This window comes from Primulina huaijiensis, chromosome 1, assembly GCF_012295235.1.
Source record: "Primulina huaijiensis isolate GDHJ02 chromosome 1, ASM1229523v2, whole genome shotgun sequence".
Lineage (NCBI taxonomy): Eukaryota > Viridiplantae > Streptophyta > Magnoliopsida > Lamiales > Gesneriaceae > Primulina > Primulina huaijiensis.
Genome location: NC_133306.1, coordinates 7,127,631 through 7,149,018, shown reverse-complemented (window position 1 = coordinate 7,149,018; position 21,388 = coordinate 7,127,631). Strand labels below are relative to the sequence as shown.

The following is a 21,388-nucleotide window of genomic DNA, read 5'->3' as shown; positions in this document are numbered from 1 at the left end:
CACTTAACAATACATGTGTTTATCATGCAACTGGTGAAGAGTTTGGTGGTGGTAAAACTGTTCCAAATTTGTAGTGGACAGTTGATTAGTGATGTGCATCCATTTTTATCTTTTGATTTTTTTGTTTCGTTTCATGGTTATTGAATATATGTTAAATTAAATGTATATTCAAATTAAATGTACAAATTTTAAATAAATAAATGTTGGGATCATGTACATAAAATATGTTTTTATATTATCAATCCACGAGGCATACCACAGGTTTTCTATTAATTACTTCTCCAAACCACATTAGTTGTTTATTATATATAATTTTTCTTATATATTATCAATCCACGAGGGCATATACAGCAAGTTTTCTATTATTCACTTCTTCAAACAATATTTGTTGTTTTTTATATTTAGTTTGTTAAAAATAATTACTATTAATTAATAATGTAGTAGACTTAATTTTAAAATACAAAAGATAAATGTACGAGAAAATCCTATTGTGTAGGAATACATTCTATCAATTATTGTATGAAAAATTAGTGAACTATTATTAATTATTTTTAAAAAAATCTGAATTTTACATATTTTTTCTTAAAATAAGATAGTTTTACATTATAAATTAATTAAATTATCCTAGAACTTCTCTCTCCCCAAGCAATTGACATGTGCTAATTTTGTTGTCATCGATCAATGAAATTTGAATTTATGGAAGTAAATATTAATTATCAATAAAGAACAAGAGAATATCCAATATGATGTAAATAAGCATTTACATCATTGATAGGAGATATTGTTTTAATCTACTTGCCTTAATTAAAAAGAAAATTAGGAGGCTTAATTAAAATGAAAACAAAGCGTACGAACCGATAGCTTGTTTCAGAATCCCGCATTTTTTTTCATTCCCGCCCTCACAATCGATTTTTCCCCATCTTGTGACCCGACGATCGATTTTTTCCCATCTTGTGTCGAAGAACATCTATGCCCTATACCGAGTTGCAATCGTTTAGAAAATCTTGTTCTGGAGGTAAATTCTCTTCACGTTGACGTAAAATTTCTTTTATTTTGCTAAGGATTTTGATGGTGGTTATTTTAATATTGTTTTTGTTCTTTGTTTTGATTATTTAATGGAAACGTTCTTGTTTCCGAATGTGTAAAGTTGTCAATCGCTTCTGAATTTCTGAGGGTGTAAAGTTGCCAGTAGCTTCTGAATTTCTGGGGGCTCTTCCCACCAAGCGAAGGAAAGAAAGCATGACTAGTGTCAAAGTCAAAGCAGAAAGCTTTGTAGTTTTCAATTTTTATTTAATTAGACTTGAGGATAGCACAAGATATTCTATCCTGTTTATGAGTTGGATTAAGTCACTGCATTGGATCCCACATTGACAAGTTTTTCTCATGAGGTTTAAACTAGTGATAAAGAAGTATTGGAGTCGTGCAAAGTGCTTCTAATCTTTAAATGATCAGTTGATGAATGTCTTGATTAGACATGGACTTGAATATGTTTGAAATTTGAATGAGAACATTTTCATAGAATCTCATTTTGAATTGTTTTATAAAAAAAAAATCGAGGAGCTTGGTCGGTTAATCCATTTTCTTCGTGCCATCATCGATAAGCTTCTGATTTGACATTTCTATATTAATTCATGAAAATTGAAGGTGAGACATCAAAGGGATTGAATGAAAAGGAAAAGCAATACAAATCAAAGTTTTCAGAAGTGCAATGATAAGAAGTAAAAGAAAGAAAATGGGTTATCAATCCTTATTACAAATAATCACGACACTAAATACTCAATCATCTAAAATCTTGCCATCTCCTAGTCCTTCATCTTCCATCTGTTCTTCTACCGGTTCTACTTCCGGCTCCAATGCCATAATGATGGCATCCTCAAGATGATGAACATGATTCTGTAATTGTTCATTTTGCATAGTCAAATTCTGCAGTTCTTGAATGGTTGCCTCATCTTGCTGACGGCGTTGTTTTTCCATTAGCAACATTTGTTGAATCTGAGACTGTAGTGCTTGGGATTCCTCTAACATTCGTTGGCGTAATCCATCCATTTCAAGGGCTATTGTTTGGGAAGCCTCTAGTTTGTTCTTGGTCATTTCGTGCTGTTTTTCTTCTGAGTTAAGATAATAAGCAAACCTTTGCACGTCAGCCTGAAGATGATCTTTGATATCTTCTAGTTCTTGTTTTTCCTTCTTCAAGTTTTCATACACCAAATCTTTGGCTAACAATTGATCGTGATATTTTTGTTGTTCCTCGTAAAGTTGCGCTCTAAGATGTGCCATTGCAATTTCGTGGTCGCTAAGGGCGAGTTCACGCATACGTTTGGGTATTTTAGCACGAGTACGAGGAGCCATTTCCTGAAATAAAACAAATGGAAAGGCTTAGAACAAGGAGTTATGATATTCACGATTATTACCAAAAACGGTAAAACGTGATTTTTGGATGCTTCAACAATAGAATTTGCGATTTTCAGATATCACGATAAGAATAGTGAATATTGTTCATTGGTAGGAAGTCGCTAGGGTCTTGCCAAAAACTGACTTTGTCAAATTTCCTATGGCAATTTCCCAGCCAGATTATGAACCTGGAGGGCTCTGATACCACTTAAATGTCACGTCCCGATACCGGGGTGAGTTGACATCCGACGTTGTTTTACAATTATTCAATCGTAAATCAACAAGCCTCGTAGTATAGTGTACAACCAAACCAGTCTTTTTCATAAAAAATACATTGTCTTTACAACGTAATCAACTTAACAAACGAGTGCGGAAGCGAACAATATAAAAATAAAAGATAGCCAAATTCCAAAGTATGTCTTGATCAACTGAAATCTTGTTACCATCCCCAGAAATGCATTTGCTCTTCTTCTTCAACTTGTTTTTCATTCTTATCTGGGTGTGAGAGGTGCAAGGGTGAGTATTTTGTAAAATACTCAGCAAGTGGGGGATGATCGATCACAATAACACAAGAATATACATATATAGATCTTAACAATTCGAAATTTTCCGTGTCTCAACAAACGTCGGAACAATAAATAGACAAAATGATAGACACGACATAACTTATATATATTTATGTAAATATTAAATGAATTTCATGTCACAATAATAATTCATAACAAAATCAGGACATGATATTAACAATGAGCATAACTTATCATATGCATAGAGACATATCATATATTATTCGTATTGCACTGTTATTTCATCTTATTATCCATGGTGTTATTGATCAGTCCCCTATATGTAATTCCTCTAAGGGGTGAGGCCATATATCGGTTATTATTACCCACCGCATCAGGGCCATAAACTTGTCATATCTTATCATGTTTTAGGAAAATTTTTCTTTTTACCATTTCTAACTTGAATCATAACAGTGCTTTTAAACATAATTCTTAGAATACACCAAATTGATGTTTAAGAATATATATTAGAATATAACATGAAACGAAAACAACATAATTTTGAAACGAAAGGAACAAGCATTTGAAATTGATTTAAACATGCTTAACAATTTATCGAAACGAAATATTCATATATCAAATCGAAGGAATATATCATGTCGATCAATTTTTCGAAAACATACTTAAATACTTTAAAACATAAGCCCACTTACTGAAAAGGTGCTCCAAAATTACGGAAGAAACAAGCTGGAATTTATCGTCCGAAAATCCGTAAATTAGCTAAACTCGGTTGAAATCCGAGCAGTTTTCTTGCCGAATTGTTTCACAAAATTTGACCGTATGGATGAGGCTGAAATTTTGATATGATGTTTAAAACATATGAAAGTGTAATATGAACGGTGGAGATTAGATTTGACAAACCGTTGGACTGGAAGTTTCTCTCGAAAATGAACAGAATTTCTAGCTCGAAAATATCACTCAAGAAAATGTTGATGGTGTCCAAGCTTCATTCATGCTCTAGTTTGAGAGGTTTATGGTGTGTCTTCCCTCATTCTCAAAACATCTATTTATAGGTAAGATTGGAGAATAATTCTTATAATTTAATGCATGCTTTAAAATATTTTAATTATTTTAGTCAAAAATTTGGGCACAATTTTTTGTCAATGTTTTGAACTCTTGTTTTTTTCAATGTTTTGAACTCTTGTTTTTCAATGTTTTGAACTCTTGTTTTTCAATGTTTTGAGCTCATGTTTGTCAATGTTTTGAACTCCATAATAGATAATAAATATAATACTAATACTAATAATTAATAATAATAAATCATATTCTTATATTAATAACTTAAAGAAAAGAAATTCAAATTCATCTTTATATCTGTTTATACTACAGTTGAACTAATAACAATAGATTTCAAATATTTAGAATATTGAAGTTATTTGAAATCTATTGTGATTGATATAAATATGGAGTAAATAAATAAGAGATGAATTTGATTTTTGTGTTGAAGTTATTCAACGGTGAAAATTAATTCGAAACGTGTATATTATTCTTATCTCAATATTGTCATCAATTTTTTTAAAAAAAATTGTGGCTTCCAAAAAAGAGTGACACCAGATCTTAACAGGTAATACTGTCTCTGCTGGGGACAGGGTCGACGGTAAGAAAATGGTAAGACTGATATCTAATAGATATGAGACAACACCAGCAGATAGACATGTACCTCCCCGGACTCATGAGCCTAACAGCCGGACCCATTAGCACCCAAGTAGGTACACTATGCGCTGGCAAAAGTATAAAGAAATAAAGTTGCGTTTTGGCTAACAGTTATAGCTTTTGACCTAGTGGTAAGCGCTTGATCCTAACATCCCCGTTGATCGATCTTTCACAGCACAAAAAGTTGGGGGAAATTAAAAAAATGCACCATTTTCTGTAGAAAATTTAGTAACACTAAGTAAATTCTGGGTAATGGGTGGGACTCGAAGAAGTCGATTTATATGAAGAGCACAAGATGATAAAGTAGAAAAGAATTGAGAATTTCTAATGTGATTGATGGGCGAACCTGTTCCATTGCCCATGTTAATTTTACCTCCACCATTGTTCTAAGATCCAAGAGAAAAATTAGAGAGATAATCCGTGACATGATGCGAGGCACCAGAGTCTGGTAACCACCATTCATCATAGGCTACCTCAGATTGTGTCATTGCCATAACAACTGTAAGTCTTTGATTAAACACATTACGATCATGAATGAAATTGGTAGAGCTAGAACCTTGTTGTATGTGGGAAGGAACAAATTATTTGTCGAACTTGTAGTAGCATTTCTCAGTTACGTGACCAATGTAGCCACATATTTGGCAGGTGGGACGATTGTTGGTGTTCCCGAACCAACCCTTTCTACCGCCATGATGAATCGACCACAACCACGACCTCTTTGATTGAACCATGCCTGCAAATTTTTGTGATTCTTTGGTTGAGAAACAGTGGTGTAATTGGTTGTGGGAGTGATACCTCCCGTATTGAAAGTGTATAACTCGATGCAGCCTTCATGTGAGAGTAATAGAGCTCCTACATTGGAGGATGATAATGCCTCAATCCTAGAGGTCACATGCACGACAGTAGAGTCGTATTCCATCCCACTCTGCCAAGGATGTAGAGTATCTGATCATCTTTAGAGATTAAATGGACACATGCTGCCAAAGTATCCACAAAACCCTTCATCTTGCTAAGGTAATCCTTCATGCTTAGATGACTTTTCTTTAAAATCTGCAATTGAAGCTTGTATTGCATTATACGAGCTTTGGACTAGTAGTAGGGTTAGTCTATGCTTATACCGGGATTCACGTTGGTCCTATTATTTTTATAGAATTGAGCATATATGTTGATGATTCAATTACTAACATTTGACCAAATCGTAGGATGAGAAATGCTCCAGACGTAGCATAGAATAATCCCTGATAGCAAATAACGTGAAAATATTTTTCCAAATCTGAGTTGATGTTTGGCAGCCAATCACCTGGCCTTGAATCTCTCCGGTCATAGATGCTAACCTGGAGGAAAAGAGAAGTTGATCTTGTCGATATCATTATACATATATTGGATTCAGACCTTCAGAAATTCCTCATTGGGAACTGTTTTCGATGGAACGAACGAGCGAATGTGGTGGAGCTTGACCAGAGATTCGAAGTGACTTCTGCCAGGATCTCTAATATCAAGTTAGAAAATGTAAAAAAAAATGATAAATGAGATAACAATGCTGTGGAAATATTCTATTCATTGTATTCCATGTTAATCAGTACAAGAATATTTAAATATACAACTGATTAACAAATAAATAATGTAAAAATGCAAGATAAAATCAATCTACTATAACTATGTAACAGAGGTATTGTTGGTGTGATCCTCTATTGCCGTTTGTATCATGTGCGATGTATGACGTCACTTGATCACATTCTTATAAAAATTGAGTATTTAAGGTTGAGTTTGGCTTGATGAGATTGTAAATTTTGAAATCAAAGTTCCAAAATATTTTTTCCATATTGAGTTCAAGCGAACTCATTTAGAAAAAAGATAGAAAAGATCACATCAGAGAATTTATCTGAGTTCTAGCTCTCCTAAAAAAAGAAGATAACGAGATTCGATTACAAATCATAATGACCATGCACATCATATGATCCATAAGTCATATAATCCATAAGTTATCTTATCAATGAAAAACCAAGTTCTTTTCTTCCTTCATGTACAAAAAGTAAAACACAGTTGGCTGTTCATTGTTGGCACCATGGACCCATAAAGTTCGAGCAACCAAAAAGGAACTTAATTAAATTTGTCGTTTATATGATTTTAATTATAATTTTTTATTTTACGGCCGGGTTAAACGCGAATTGCCTTTCCCTCACACGGACCGACCGCCGTCAAACGAAACGGTTTAACGTTAATGAACTGTGAACTCTCTGAAATTCCTCGACCGGCGTTTGAAAATGGCGACAACACGTTTTTCCGGCGAAATCTTACTGCTGTTGTTTTGCATGTCTGCAGTGGCGCTGCTGGTGGAGTCGGGCATAGGCGTGAACTGGGGAACTTTGGCACTCCACCGTCTGTTGCCGGAGACGGTGGTGGATCTCTTGATAGACAACAAGATATCCAAGGTGAAGCTGTTTGATGCCGGTTATGGTTGGGATCCCAAATGAAATGCTTGCTTTACTGAGTGCTTCTACTTCTGCTTCTGATTTATGGGTTTCTCAGAATGTTTCCAGTTACATGGTTAAAGGGGGTGTCAATATCAAGTATGTTGTTATTCTGGTAATTCTAGTTGCGCTTTCCGTTTTTAGATTTTGTTTTTTTATTGTGAATGGTTCTGATCTTTATGCTTGGTTAGTTTTATTGCACTTTTATGTCTTCAAGCTTGGATTTTTCTCCTTGTATGCATTATTTCGTTAACTGCTTCTGTTCTGTCGGAAGTTGCTTCGGCCGATTCTGGCAAAGGCAAGAGTATTTTTTTTAAAACTCATCATCTGATGTCCTAAATTATAAATGCTGCAATTATTTGAGCATGATTTGAAGATGTATCAAGATGGATTCGTTGAGACTAATTGTGTTGATTCAGATAGACTAAACAACGCCCAAATTACCAGGATAGAAAAATCCTTTTTCCACGATCGGGTTTAGCTCTTGCGGTTTTATAAATCCTTGGGACGTAAGTGCACTTTCAATTCTTCATTAACTCTATAAGTCTCTGCCTCTTTGCCTTGAAATTTATGCGCAGAAAGCAAGATGCATGGAATATAGCCTGAAAGTGAATTATCTTTCTTGGACAAATGGACATGTAGTTTCTCAATACATCTAGAAAAATTTTTGGACCTCATTTGGTGAAATCTTTGGCAGTGATAATAAATTTTTATTTATAAGTAGTAGAAAACTTGAATCAACATTGCTACTTACCATTTAAATTTTCTTCACATTGCTGATACTTACAGTGTCATTGCAGATATATTGCTGTAGGAAACGAACCCTTTCTGAATAGTTATTCTGGTCAATTTCAATCTTATGTTTTACCTGCTCTGATGAATCTACAACAGTCTTTAGCAAAAGCAAATCTTGTGGGCATGGTAAAGCTGGTTGTACCGTGCAATGCTGATGCCTATGAATCTAATCTACCATCACAAGGAACCTTCAGGCCTGAGCTTACCCAAATTATGACTCAGCTCATCTCTTTCCTGAATTCAAATGATTCGCCTTTTGTAGTGAATATTTACCCATTTTTAAGTTTCTATGGAAACTCAGATTTTCCTCAGGACTACGCATTTTTTGAGGGTACAGCTCATCCTGTGATGGACGGATCAAATGTATACTATAATGCATTTGATGGTAATTTTGACACCTTGGTTGCGGCTCTCAGCAAGCTTGGATATGGTCAAATGCCCATTGTTATAGGAGAGGTGGGTTGGCCAACAGATGGAGCTGTTAGTGCTAATTACAATGCTGCGAGGGCCTTCAACCAGGGTCTTGTGAATCATGTTCTAAGAAACAATGGGACGCCTTTAAGACCAGGTGTGCCTCCTGTGGATATATATCTTTTCAGTCTCCTTGATGAAGGGGCTAAAAGTATACTCCCCGGAAACTTTGAGAGACACTGGGGCATATTTTCTTTCGGTGGGCAGGCAAAATATTCGCTGAACCTCGGGTATGGATTATTAAAGAATGCAAAAAATGTTCAGTATCTTCCTTCTAGATGGTGTGTGGCTAATCCTACCCAGGATCTTTCTACCCTGGAAAACCACTTCAAACTTGCTTGTAGTTATGCCGATTGCACAACACTCAGCTATGGGGGATCTTGCAATAATATCGGTGAGAAGGGAAACATGTCATATGCTTTCAACAGCTACTATCAGTTTCAAAAACAGAATGCACAGAGCTGCGAATTTGATGGGCTCGGGATTGCCACGTTCTTGAACCCTTCGGTTGGTGGTTGCAAATTTCTTGTTGGGGTTACTGATGGTGCAGCAGGATTTAGTTTGAGCAATGGAAATATTATATTATTGCTAATTATTTTTTGGGGATTTTACATACTTCTGGTGTGATCAGTCTTCTGGAATGGGGTTCTGAGGGTTCCTACTTCTAAAACCGACACATTGCAAAAGAAAAGAGAATACTGCACAGATAGATGAATAAGACCTTAGAACTTACGTTAGGTTATGTACCATCATAGTATACTATTCAAGGGTTTATGTTGAGCTTGTATCTGTATTTTGCCAACCGTTGCATTGCACTAGATAAGACTGAAGAAATTGTATGCGGTCATGGCGGTTGTGAAAGAATATGTGGTTATTCTTATTTATTGCTGTTTGATAATTGTCATTCTTTTGCAAATTTCTTCTTGGGGTTGCTGATGTTGCAGCAGGCTTTAATTTGAGCAATGGAAGAATTATATCATTGCTAATTATTTTTGGGGATTTTACATACTTCTGGTGTGATCAGAGTCTTCTGGAGTGGGGTTCTGAGGGTTCCTTCTTCTAAAACTGGCATGTTACAATAGAAAAGAGAATATTGCACAGATAAATGAGATGAATGGGACTTAAGTTCTTGGGTTAGATTATGTACCATCATAGTATACTATTCAAGAATTCATGTTCAGCTTGTATCTGTAGTTTTGCCAATTGTTGCGTTGTACTAGGTAAGACTGAAGAACTTGTATTGCAGTCATGGCTGAAGAACTTGTATTGCAGTCATGGCGGTTGTGAAAGAATACGTGTTTATTCTTATTCATAGATGTTTGATAATTGTCATTCTTTTGCTTCAATCTAAAATCAAATTCTCTAGAAAAGTCCAGAACATCACGGAAGACAATTAACAGGAATTATGAATAGTTCTATACATAAATGGGGTTACATGTGGTGTTTTGTTTACAATTTCAGACGCAGAACTCAGAATGATCTCCCCTGCCCATTGCACAAGAAAATTATTAACATGAAGCATATAGATTCTTGGTGTGTTACGTTTCTCTGCCTTTGCTCTAAGTTTGCTGAGACTCTTCTTACTCAAGCTTTTTTTTACTGGAATTCAATTTACTGATCCTTGTGCGCTATCGTTCTCTGCCTTTGTTGCTGTGATTTTTCCCTGAGATTCTTATTTCTTTAGCTTTCTCTTGAGGATTCAAATTTGAATGCTGAATTTCAGATATCCCTTCATCTCTAATTTTCCTTCCCTTTCTCATTTCTTGCACCGCACTTTCCCTTATTTTAAAGCTTAGTTCTGGTCTTAGTTGGAACTTATCATCATAATTTCTACCACCCTTTCCTTTACTCGAATGATGGTTGTTTGTGCTTAACTTTAATTTGTTCATGTCATCTCTGACAACCGAGGTTTGATCTGATGATCTGTCTTTTATATTTGTTGTAGTGTTGCCTCTCTCTTGTTCTAAGCCTTTCTCTTGTTCGAAGAAGAGAAGTTGCACCACGGTTCTCAAAGGCAATTGATCGTTTTTCACTGCATGTGAACGTACTTCAGGCGACAATTTTTGGCAATCAAGAATCCGACAGAGGTGCTTCTTATCCATTTTACTCAGATCAGGATGCTCCTGTTGTCAAATGTACATGCAAGAAGTTTTCAAATGAACACTCGAAATCAGAATGCATAAGATTAGGAAATGCTTATACATTTTTAAATTGAAAAATATTGGGCAATAACAATAGATAATATAGCGGTGGCTGTTATATCAATCAGAACACGATGCGTAGACTATCTAAATTGAAAAATATGAGTTTTAGTTGTTACTAATAACTATAGGCCGTCCGTATTACGATGGTGTTATGGTTGAGATCATGTGCTCGATTATCATGAATTGCAAGTTAGAATAATGATTAAGAGGGGATATTTGGAATTTACGGTTGCCTATATTATTTCTATATGGTACAATGTCGCAGAGTGATATTTTGATTTGTTCTATAGTCGAAAATATTTGAGTTTTAACTTTGTAGACCTATAGCCTTTGTTGTAGACAAATATGCAGTTTTGCAAGAATATTATTGAATGAAATTTATTCATCACACTATTAGAACAGTACCTTGAGATAAATGTTGATTGCCTTGTACAGGTTATCGTGATCTGTACGTGCAATTCCTGGCAGTGTTTCAGCTAAAGACGTCATTTTTTTAACCGACAGGTGGGCATCCTTCGAAACCACTTGCAGGTATGAATCAATGAGCTTTCCAACATTATTAATCGATCTTAGTGACAGGCTTTCATCTGTTGGAGTTTGTCTTTTCCATTGCCTCAAAAAACTCTCTAGCACTGTCTGCACCAATTCGATGTCATATGAAGTTTGATCACTTGTTACTCGATTAGGAAGCAGCAAGTCATCCAACGCTGCATCCTCGAGCTGCGAACCTGAAAGCCTCAAAAGTTCTGCTTTTGTCACTTGAGACACTCCAAGAAAATTTGAGATGCTAACGAGTCTTAGCAAGAACTTAACCGAGAAAGATCCTTTATCTGCTGGAACCAGGCTGACAATATTTTGAAGAATTCTCTGCTTCCTGTCCGAAGAATCTTGATCTTCCACTTGAGACGTTGACCCTTCGCTCAATCCTGTATTAGTGATGTCTGGCAGCCACTGACACGCATAGACATGCAAAGCTTCACCAATTAGCTGTGGCTGCAGCATATTTGTTGATTTTATAGCCATAACTATGCATCGGAACAAGTCAACATCTAGGAAAGATATGTCCTCTGTCCACCAATCTTTTGGCACGGACTCTCTACGATTTTTTTGGTATCCTGGTCTGGTATATGTATAAGACCATGAAACCTGAAGAGGGCTTTCATCTAAATCAAATTTTTATGCCTAGTCACACTCAAACCAGATACGAAGTACAGATTCTTACCTTGTGCGGAGGTGTTAGTATCTTGTCAACAATGGATTCGACACATTTTTGAATGATACCGAGACTTTCTGACCACTCGTATATCCGTCTAGTATTCTGAAGAGTCACAACCGAGTCCTTCCACCCCTCAAGAATGCAAGATGAGAGAAAAACCTCCAATTTCATGACAAAGTTCCCAGTTTCGACTTTCTCGGTCATTCCAAGGTACTTGGCAGCACAAAAGGCTGATACGAAATTGTGGGCGCTGAGGTTGATTGTCATCCCATAGCAATACTTGGCACAAAGCTCAAAAGCCTCCTCTCCTCCCGGAATATCGTGTAGGTTCAACGTGACGTTGCTCGAATCTTCAGAATCTGAGGTGAGTTGTTGCAGTAGGCCACACTTTGGAAGAAGAGGATACTGTAGCTAGCATGCCAGAAACAAGTATTATACGAGTGATCTATGTTGGCTTTGAATGATCTACATTTTTACCAGCAACAACATTTACCTTGTGGAGAAGATAGCTGATGTTGTTTATTTGAATGGTAAGGTCGCTCGGTACATCAGATATTACGCTCCTGAAAATTGTGATCCACAGTCAATTGTCATCGCATTATCTTGATCAGCACTACACAACTGCAGCAGAAAAGTCATGCTTACCTTGTAGCCTCCTCTGTGATGAAGGTGTCTGGCCGGTTCCCCAGTTTCATAAACTTCATTTTCGTAACAATTATTATGCGTTCGAGATGAAGAAGCTCATAGAACTTGTTCCTATTCCTTCAAAGAAAAATTATGACCGTAAAATTAACTGGTGCACACGCAGGCAGAAAGTAAACTCTAAAAAACAAATCGAAGCCAGCCCTTTTATGATTTTTCATTGAGACTTTGTTCAATATGGAAAGAAACACAATAAAAATCACATTTTCACCATTCATCAAGTATCAAGGAAGAGGTTAGATAGAACAGGTGTACTCCCTCTGATCTGCATCACAAGAAAAAATCAGAAAGAAAAAAGAGCATACTTTTTCCAAGATTCTAAATTCTGCTGCACGTGGGCTGGGTAGGACGAGCAATTTTCTACGAAGATCCTAATCCCGAAGGACCTAGACATATTCAGACCACAATCTATTGACAGCATGAACTTTTTTTGCCTTTAGTTTTGTGGGTACTTGGAATCTTTACATAAAGACCATAGAAATTATGGCTCATGGTGCACACTCAGTTTTGATGCATTACTTTTCCACACATCAAAGGAACAGAATAAAACATTAAAACTATGTAAAGAAGCCAAGTACAGTGAAAACCTCACGTTTGGACCAGAAAACTGTGAAGCAAAGTAAAGCACCATGTTTCAATTGCCTGACATATATATGGAAATTTTAGCCAAATTTGATACCAGATTGGTAAGTATACTTAACAAATTTCCAATAGACAGTTTTGTGAATTTCTCTGTCCATACTCTATCGGAATTGTGCTATAAAGTTCGCAAAGTATCTTCATGACCATATTAACTTTTAAGCAGAGAAATAACATAACTTTCACACTTCGTTATCAAAATAAAAGCATCGAAATAATAAATCAAATAATCCAAACTTGCCACAAATTGAAGTTTTTTCGAGCTCACAGCAAAACGAGCTGAGTTACTCTTCAATCATGTAAGTTGTAACGATACCGTAAACGAAATCGACGATGGAGGAGGAGGAGTAAACGAGGGAAGCGTGGCTGATTATTTATGGGGTCATTTTGTTTTAAATCAAGAAAGGCCTGCCACTGAAAACATACAACACCAAATTACAAACATGTGGATCCTTTATTTATTGTGAGCTTAGTCAACATTTTAATGCATCAAATTGAAAGCTAATGAAAACATACTTGAATGTTGGAACAAAGAAAAGATGAGTATCTTTCATGAATATTGGATCGAACCAGACGGGCAGTCGCCTTCCTCCATAGAAAGATAACAATGAAACCTACTTTTTAACTATGTATATACAAGATATATCAACCTTTTTTTTTTAATTCCTAAGATTCTTATTCATGCAATGCAAGTGGGCAAGCCCCACCATTTCTTGAAAAGCGTTTTCCCAAGAAGTGGGGCCATCAAGATTTCAATCTTATGAGACTTATAAACATACATTCATACTCTGAAAGTGATCGAATTTATGATATGAAAAAGTTACTTTAAAGATTAAACTTTTTCCTCATATTTCAATTGGGCAAGTATTACAACTTTTATCTGTGTAATGTATAAAAGCTTATATATATTTCTAAAAAATCAAGTTTTAGATTATTTTCATGGGAAAAAAAATCACTTTAGCAGCAGAATCTGCTCCCACCACCTTGAGAATAGGAAGATCCTGATGAGTGCCACTACTATGATGATAGTTTCCTCCACTAGGATGATGGTGCAATCTCCTTTCTTGTCGGCCACGTGTCTTGTCATGTACCGTTTGATTTGTGTTGAACATCAGAGAATCTTGACAGGACTGGTCGGAGTTGAGATTTTGGTGATTTGCTTATGTGTATATATTGTTGGTGGTTTTGGAGGCCAAAGCATCCATTCATCCATCCCATTTTTCCCATTCCTTCTCTTAGTGCGCTTACACGCATGGGCGTGGCTTAATTTGGATGTTCCTTGTCCCCTTTGGATAACAATTTTTTTTAAACCAATCTTTATATGTGAAACGGGTCAACCATACAGATATTCACAATAAAAAGTAATACTCTTAGCATAAAAAGTAATACTTTTTCATGGACCACCCAAATAAAAGATCTGTCTCACAAAATACGACCCGTAAGACCGTCTCACACAAGATTTTGATCCCAATACAGTTTGGAACTTACTGGAGCTATATGCATACTTTGTAATTAGAAATATCAAACAAACAAAATAATTTATAATTTGAGTGGATTTACTCAAAGTAAAAGGGTTCATATCCATGCTTAGTGTCGCTGATTTTTGTACAATATTTTACGCACTTTGATGAGGATGAACCCATCATTCTCGTGATGAATTACTATGATGGCTATCATTGTGTGCGTAAAGTTTAATTTTAAAAATATATTTGATGTCATTGTTTAGGGATGTGATTTAGTATTTTTTATTACAAGATAAAAAGACACCACGCCACTTAGCGTCGTTTGTCAACTTCCAAGACAAGTAAATTGTTGATATTTTGTTTATGGTAAAAAAACTATTTGTTAATTTCTGGGTCATCATTTTTATGTTGTCAATATCCAAAGAAATAGTCTCTCTAAAAAAAAAAAAAAACCAAAGTAGTAGTCACACGCTAAGTGGGAATCAATGATCTTTCAAATAATTTCGCGAGAAAATAATTTAGCATACTTCTTATCTATTATATTTTTTTATTATTTGTTTACTAAATTACTCTCATGTTTTGTGTTTGTCTTTTAGTATATCTTATGTTTGTTTTTACGTATCACTATAGTTATTTAGTCATTTTCCTATTTAACTTTGATATTTTTTCTTTATTTGGTTTTGGTTGGGCGTTTTAGTTCGAAAGTTATATATCGAGGTTCATGATATCGCTATTCTCTTCGGGAGCATCCACTAATTTGAAACTTAATTTGAAAGTCATATTTCAACCCAAACGTTTTTAAGATGTGACTAATAACCAACGAATGACAAATTTTTTTCTTATATGGATTCTATTTCAATGGAAACATGATGAGTCGATCTATTTACACGTGTTATTTTTACTGTTATATCGTACTTTTATTATTGTTATATTTGTCGAATATTAAAATTTGAATTTTCTTCTTTTTCCACTTTTGTTTGGATGCTTTGATTCCATAATTAGATTTCGAATCTCAAGGTTCAATTTTTTTTATTATATATGTTGCTTTGGAGATTTGGAAGTTTTCCTGCTTCGATTATGTTTAAAAAAAACTTTCACATCTAAATAATGTATAGTTTCAATGTAGAGCTTAAACATAAATAATTTTTTATAGACAATGATCATTATTTTCATTCTCACGTGAAAGGTGTTGAATGTTTTTAAGCCAAATGAGTTAATGTACTTCTATTTCACAAAACAATCAAAATGAACGAAATCATATCAGTGTTAATTTAATGTGTATTGCTTGGATTGATCTATGTATAATTAATATGTGTTATTCAGCTTTTATTCATCTACTTTTTATTTGTTGGATATATAGATTTTTATATTAATAAAGATAAATTTAGCTTTTTCGTACAAAAATAGAATCAGGAAGTTGTATTCATATGCATTAGATTTTATTATATTTCTCATCAATAATAATTTTATCGATGTATATATCTTCTAGTTATTTTAGTTTGTGTAGTATTTTTTTAAAAATGTTCAGGAATTCAATATCTTATGTTGTCTTTTATATTTGATTCAATTGAAATATAATGTCATTTAAATTAAAATATATTCAAGGTAAATTATTTATCACAAAATTTTCAATTTTCATAATTATCGGATTATAATGATTTATATTACATCATTTCATAATAATTTTAATTAACACATTTAATTAGTAGTAATTTTTTTTAAAATCATATTTTAATTTCATTTGGATATGTGATATTATATCGATAAAAAATTTCTTAGTTTTTTAATGCAACTACAATGAATGTTCTTCTTCTTATTATTTTTATAACATAGATATATTTGATTATGTTTTTATTTTATTTTATAATAATTTCATATTATAATTAAGGTAATTTGAATCGATTTTTTTGTCAACCAATAATGATTCCTCAACGCGATACTGTATTGTTTCTTCAAATTTTTTCCGAACAATTAAACTTTATATAACATATATTAAAATTATTTTCCCCCAAGATTGTATATGTAAAATTGTTTAATTTATTTCTAATTATCGTTGTTTTATATTGATATTATTTAAAGAAACTATATAATACTCTTTTTTTTTTAATGTTTTAACTATATTTAATTGTTAATTGATAGATTTTTTAATATCATTGATTCGATGAAAATATTGAGAAAATGTGATGTATATTAAAAAATAAAAATATAGTTATTTCCTGATTCTTAATTTTCTTCATTTTTTCTTTTTTTTCCTCTCATTTTGTTTTTAAACATGATTGTAAATAAAATTTCATAATCATGAATAATTGGACTATAACGTCGAAGTGATGTCATTTTTTAAAAATAAAACTATACAATTAAAATTTTTAATTTACATTTTATATTTGATATATAGATATGCGTTCATTTTTCTCACCCTTTATTATTCGTATTTAGAAATAATAAGATGGACATCTATCATCTGATTTTAAATAATCGATTTGAAACGTCCACTACTCGTTTTTCTTTAAAATGTACTAGAATTTTTTTTCTTTCTTAAGCTTTCGGCCGAACACATACACATATATTTTGCATCATTTAAAAATAAACCAACCAACCCAAAATTTGAAAACCCAAAAAACACAATTCGAAACATGAAATCGTAAACACAACCAAACCTAAATTTAGCATTCTTCAAAATAAAACGTAAACATCTCAAAAGCATCATAAATCATAAAATCTTTAAAGTAAACTTAAATCATAAACGTAATGCGAAAAACTAGCAAAGATCCTCGGGTTATGTGCATCATCAGTCCAGCAAGTTCAACCATCAAGTCCTCCATCAAAATCATGCTCACCTACATCAATCACACCTAGTGAGTCTAATGACTCAGTAAACTTTAATCATGATAATAAGAAGTACATATACAACCAAATTCATCAATAAAATACTTTTACTAAAAATAGCTTTTCATGAATATGCATAACTTTAAACATTTCATCATAAACGTTTCTTTTCATCATATACGTATACGTTTTTCTTTTATTGAATTCAGCTCGTTAATTGTGACTTCGTTTCAGCTGTAAGTCGATGGATCAATCTACGTATAACCATGGTACTAGGCGGCGTGGGACATCAGCGACACTCTCACCCGTCAACTGAGCATTGGTCTTTCATATCATCATATTATTTCGATGGAAATACGATCGTCGGGCTCCCTCTAAGGCATTCTCCTGTAAATGGTTTCCCTCTGGATCTTTTTCCCGCATCTGGGCTCCGTCTAAGCCTTCTCCCATAGACAGGCGCTCTCTGTGTTCTTTTCTCTCACGATATCCCCAATCATATCCTTATGTCACAATCAAGTCATCTTCTTCAACTTTTCATTATTTTCATCACTTATAAAAATTCCTGCATTACAGCATTCAGGGCACTACCAGAACGTCTAATATTTTTCAGGTGTAAAATGACTATTTTTCCCTTGAAACCCTAACTTTCTCAATTTATTCTTAGACTATAAAACGACGACCCAAATCCATCCAAACTTAACATAACACCTTAAAATACACCATAAATATTTCTTAGACGTACTCTTAAGCTCCTCGATTAATTTCTCAATTCGTTTTAGAACTTAAACGTACATCCCAATTTTAACCTGAATCGACTCGAAACTTAACCAAATTAAAACTTTAACCAAAGCTTATTAACACCTAATCATACCCTATGCAACCCAAATACAACCATTTAAGACCCTTGATCAAGCCTAGGAAGCCTACTAAATTTTTATTGTCCATGTTCAAACCCTAGCTTGGTTCAACCATTAATTCCTTCGACCCTAGGCCAAGTCCGACCCAACCTAATCATAGCTAACCATCCTAGGAGCTATACCGAAGCCTTAGGACTCTACTGGACCAACCTCTACAGCCCCTACAAGACCCACCCTCAACCCGCGCTTTCTTCATGGTGCGCGCCCAAGGAAGTTGCACCAACCCTTTTTTCTTTGAATAGGACCCTTGAACATGTCCCTACATCATCTAAGAGCCGTGTCCTCCTAGGAAGCCAAGTTCGAAACCTTAATCCCGTGAAAACCCTATTTTTCGTTCATCATGACACCCTCTCATGTCCAGCCCTTAAATTATGAACCTAAAGACCTTTAAACATGTGGAAAAATGTCCCTTCTAATAACCCTACCATGGCAGATCTTTTGTGCATCGTAAGCAAGAGTTTTAAAAGATGAAAACTCTAGTTTTGTTCATGTTATGCGATAAAAACGAAAATATACAAAGTTTATCATGTTTTTCATGCAATCATGTATCAAAACATATAATATGGTGTGAAAGATGAGTGAAGAAAGATTAAGACGAGCATTTGCGTATTTCACGCACGAAATTCAATCATTGATGCGAGGGACGTTGGCGGAGAGATGGGGGAAGAAGCTTGCTGAATTTTTCCTTCAAAACTCATGTGAAGAGTTGCCCTAAATGTGTGTGTTGCTTGGCTAAAAGAGGAGTCCTAGTGCTCTTATAGGGTGAGGCGTGTGTTTTATGTAGGAGTTTATGTTTTTTAAACACTAGTTTTAATATAAAATACCATGGCAAAGGTTTAGGCCCAATAACCTAGTATAATAGGTCCATTATATAGTAATTAAAATATTTTGTTTAGGATACTTTTTCGATTAACCGAGCCTCCAAAAAGTCCTTATATTTGTCAAAAATCGAATACCGGTATGAAATACGACTCGACGCGTAAAAACACCTCAAAAGTCATCATTTTTGAAAATACCATTTAAAATATATAATATATTAAATAATTAAAAATAGTCCTTTAATGAAAATATTTTCCCTTTACGGTCCCCGTCTCCGTTCCTCGTTCACATCTCGAATAACCTTTAAAACACAGTTTTTTTTTATGTATTCTAGTAGAAACTACATTTTAAACATGTATCATAATCACTTCATACAATTAAAACTAAAATACATAAGAAATTTGATAACTTGCATGCATGTGGTTCACGTGGACCTTCAAATTTTTGAGACTTTACACGATTCGTCTGTTTCGTTTAGGATGATTTATTATTTATTCATTCAAATTTTTATTATTTTGAGACATAATTATCCAACACATTTGAAAAAATAAATTTAAATTACTATTATTTGATTTAGAATGATGCATAACCTAAAATATAATGTAACATAGACCAATTTTGATGTTGTAGTATTTGTCATTTGTCTTGTGAAATAATAAAATATGGAAATAACATGTTCTTTCGTGGAATATAAATACATTGATATATGAAATAAATGAGAACTGTGTGAGCATAATATTGGACTGAAATTTTATTATTATTGTAAATTGTTTGTACGTGTCAAAAGGAGAGAGTTGAACACTTATTCAAGTATGAGTTTAGTTATTTTACAAAGAAAATATGTTACATAAAGAGAATCTTAGAGAACCAAACAAGAAACATCACAAGTTTCATTTCAAATTAGACAAATTAGTTACTAAGAACAATGATGTTGAAAGACGTGGAGAAACTAAGTGAGACTTCAAATAAACAAGAGAAAATAAAATGAAGTAGATTCGAAGTGTGGATGACTCAAATAAATAAAATATGAAGTCCATAAAGAAAAAACAAGGCAAGTATTAAAGATATTAATCAACATCAAATCCATTGATACAAAAGAAACATGAAAATCAGATATGATGATGTGATTGCTGAATTTAATCAAATAAAGAAGTGAAAAATATAAAATAAAATTTAAAAAAGAAGAAATTGATATTGAATAATTCAAAAATCAAACAATTAGATAAATTAAATTATTGTTGTTTGAAATGATAGATAAACTGTGATACAACATTTGTTATTGAGTAATTTGTGAAAAAATTATGTGTCTACATTGATGTATACATTTACGACGAATATTCATAGTATAATTAAGTTTGTTACCTCCACGTGCAACATACATGCTTTACTATTAGTTATATATAAATGTTATTCTTTAAAATATAATAATATATTATTTCTTTTATTGAAATTTCTTAATATTTTGTTCCCAAAAAAATAGTTTTGAATATTACATGGAGTTTGATCACCGTCTGTTATTGGCAGGGAGGGAACCATCGGAAATTGTTAGAGTTCAATAATTGTTATTGCTAAAGAAGCAATAGGAACGTGAAGTTTGGACTAATATACATTTAAAAATATTGAAGTTGCGTTATTATTATTACAATTATCTCACATTGATATATTAAAATAATAAAAAATAACTTATAAACTCAAGATGTTACGCCACCTAATAGGCAAGTTTTTTGAGATGTAACACATCTTGGGTTTATAATCTAAAATTGATGTTCTTGTTGAGAGTCGGCTTGGCGGAAATGGAGACTTAGAAAAAGGGTTATCATCGGAAAATGTGAGTAAAAGTCGTCTAAAGTGGACCGACGCAGATGTCGGCTTCTCAAGAGATATTAATCTAATAAAAAAGTTGCTTATAAACTCAAAAAATTTATACCACCCAATAGGCAAAATTTAAAAATTTTATACCATTCAATAGAATGATTAGTTTTTAATATTACAATTGATATTAGAGTCAATGTCACGTGTTCGATTCTTATGGATGCAACGAGTACAATTATTGTGAATTAGATTGTTGGCGTGGAATAATTGACATTGCTAAGGGAGCAATATAAACGCGATACTTAAGCTGTCGTATAGTTTTAAAATAAAATTATACTGTTACGACCCGCTATAAATTTTTTTAGTAACAAACATTTGATCATTTAGATGCTCTCCACATGGTTTTATCTATTAAAGTTCCCTTAAATAACATGTTATATATA

The 21,388-nt window shown here is 33.6% G+C and overlaps 1 protein-coding gene and 1 pseudogene across 13 annotated transcripts; one reads left to right on the top strand and one right to left on the bottom strand.

Annotated features, from left to right (window-relative positions):
* The first annotated feature begins 6,756 nt into the window (after window positions 1-6,756).
* LOC140980752 (glucan endo-1,3-beta-glucosidase 5-like) lies at window positions 6,757-9,115 on the top strand (annotated as a pseudogene).
* A 625-nt stretch (window positions 9,116-9,740) lies between these two features.
* On the bottom strand, window positions 9,741-13,750 carry LOC140980694 (BTB/POZ domain-containing protein At5g47800-like). 13 transcript variants are annotated; one of them, XM_073446774.1, is made up of 8 exons: window positions 13,625-13,750; window positions 13,425-13,522; window positions 12,681-12,734; window positions 12,413-12,529; window positions 12,261-12,330; window positions 11,774-12,178; window positions 10,957-11,697; window positions 9,741-10,470 (listed from the first exon to the last, which is right to left on the bottom strand). In XM_073446774.1, the coding sequence occupies exons 4-8, from the start codon at window positions 12,469-12,471 to the stop codon at window positions 9,976-9,978; spliced, it is 1,770 nt and encodes a 589-aa protein (XP_073302875.1). In that variant the 5' UTR covers window positions 12,472-12,529; window positions 12,681-12,734; window positions 13,425-13,522; window positions 13,625-13,750; the 3' UTR covers window positions 9,741-9,975. The 13 variants fall into 13 exon arrangements, with proteins under 13 accessions (XP_073302875.1, XP_073302886.1, XP_073302802.1 ...); XM_073446785.1 differs by having other exon boundaries at window positions 12,413-12,523; XM_073446701.1 differs by lacking the exon at window positions 12,681-12,734 and having other exon boundaries at window positions 12,775-13,522.
* Window positions 13,751-21,388: the final 7,638 nt, after the last annotated feature.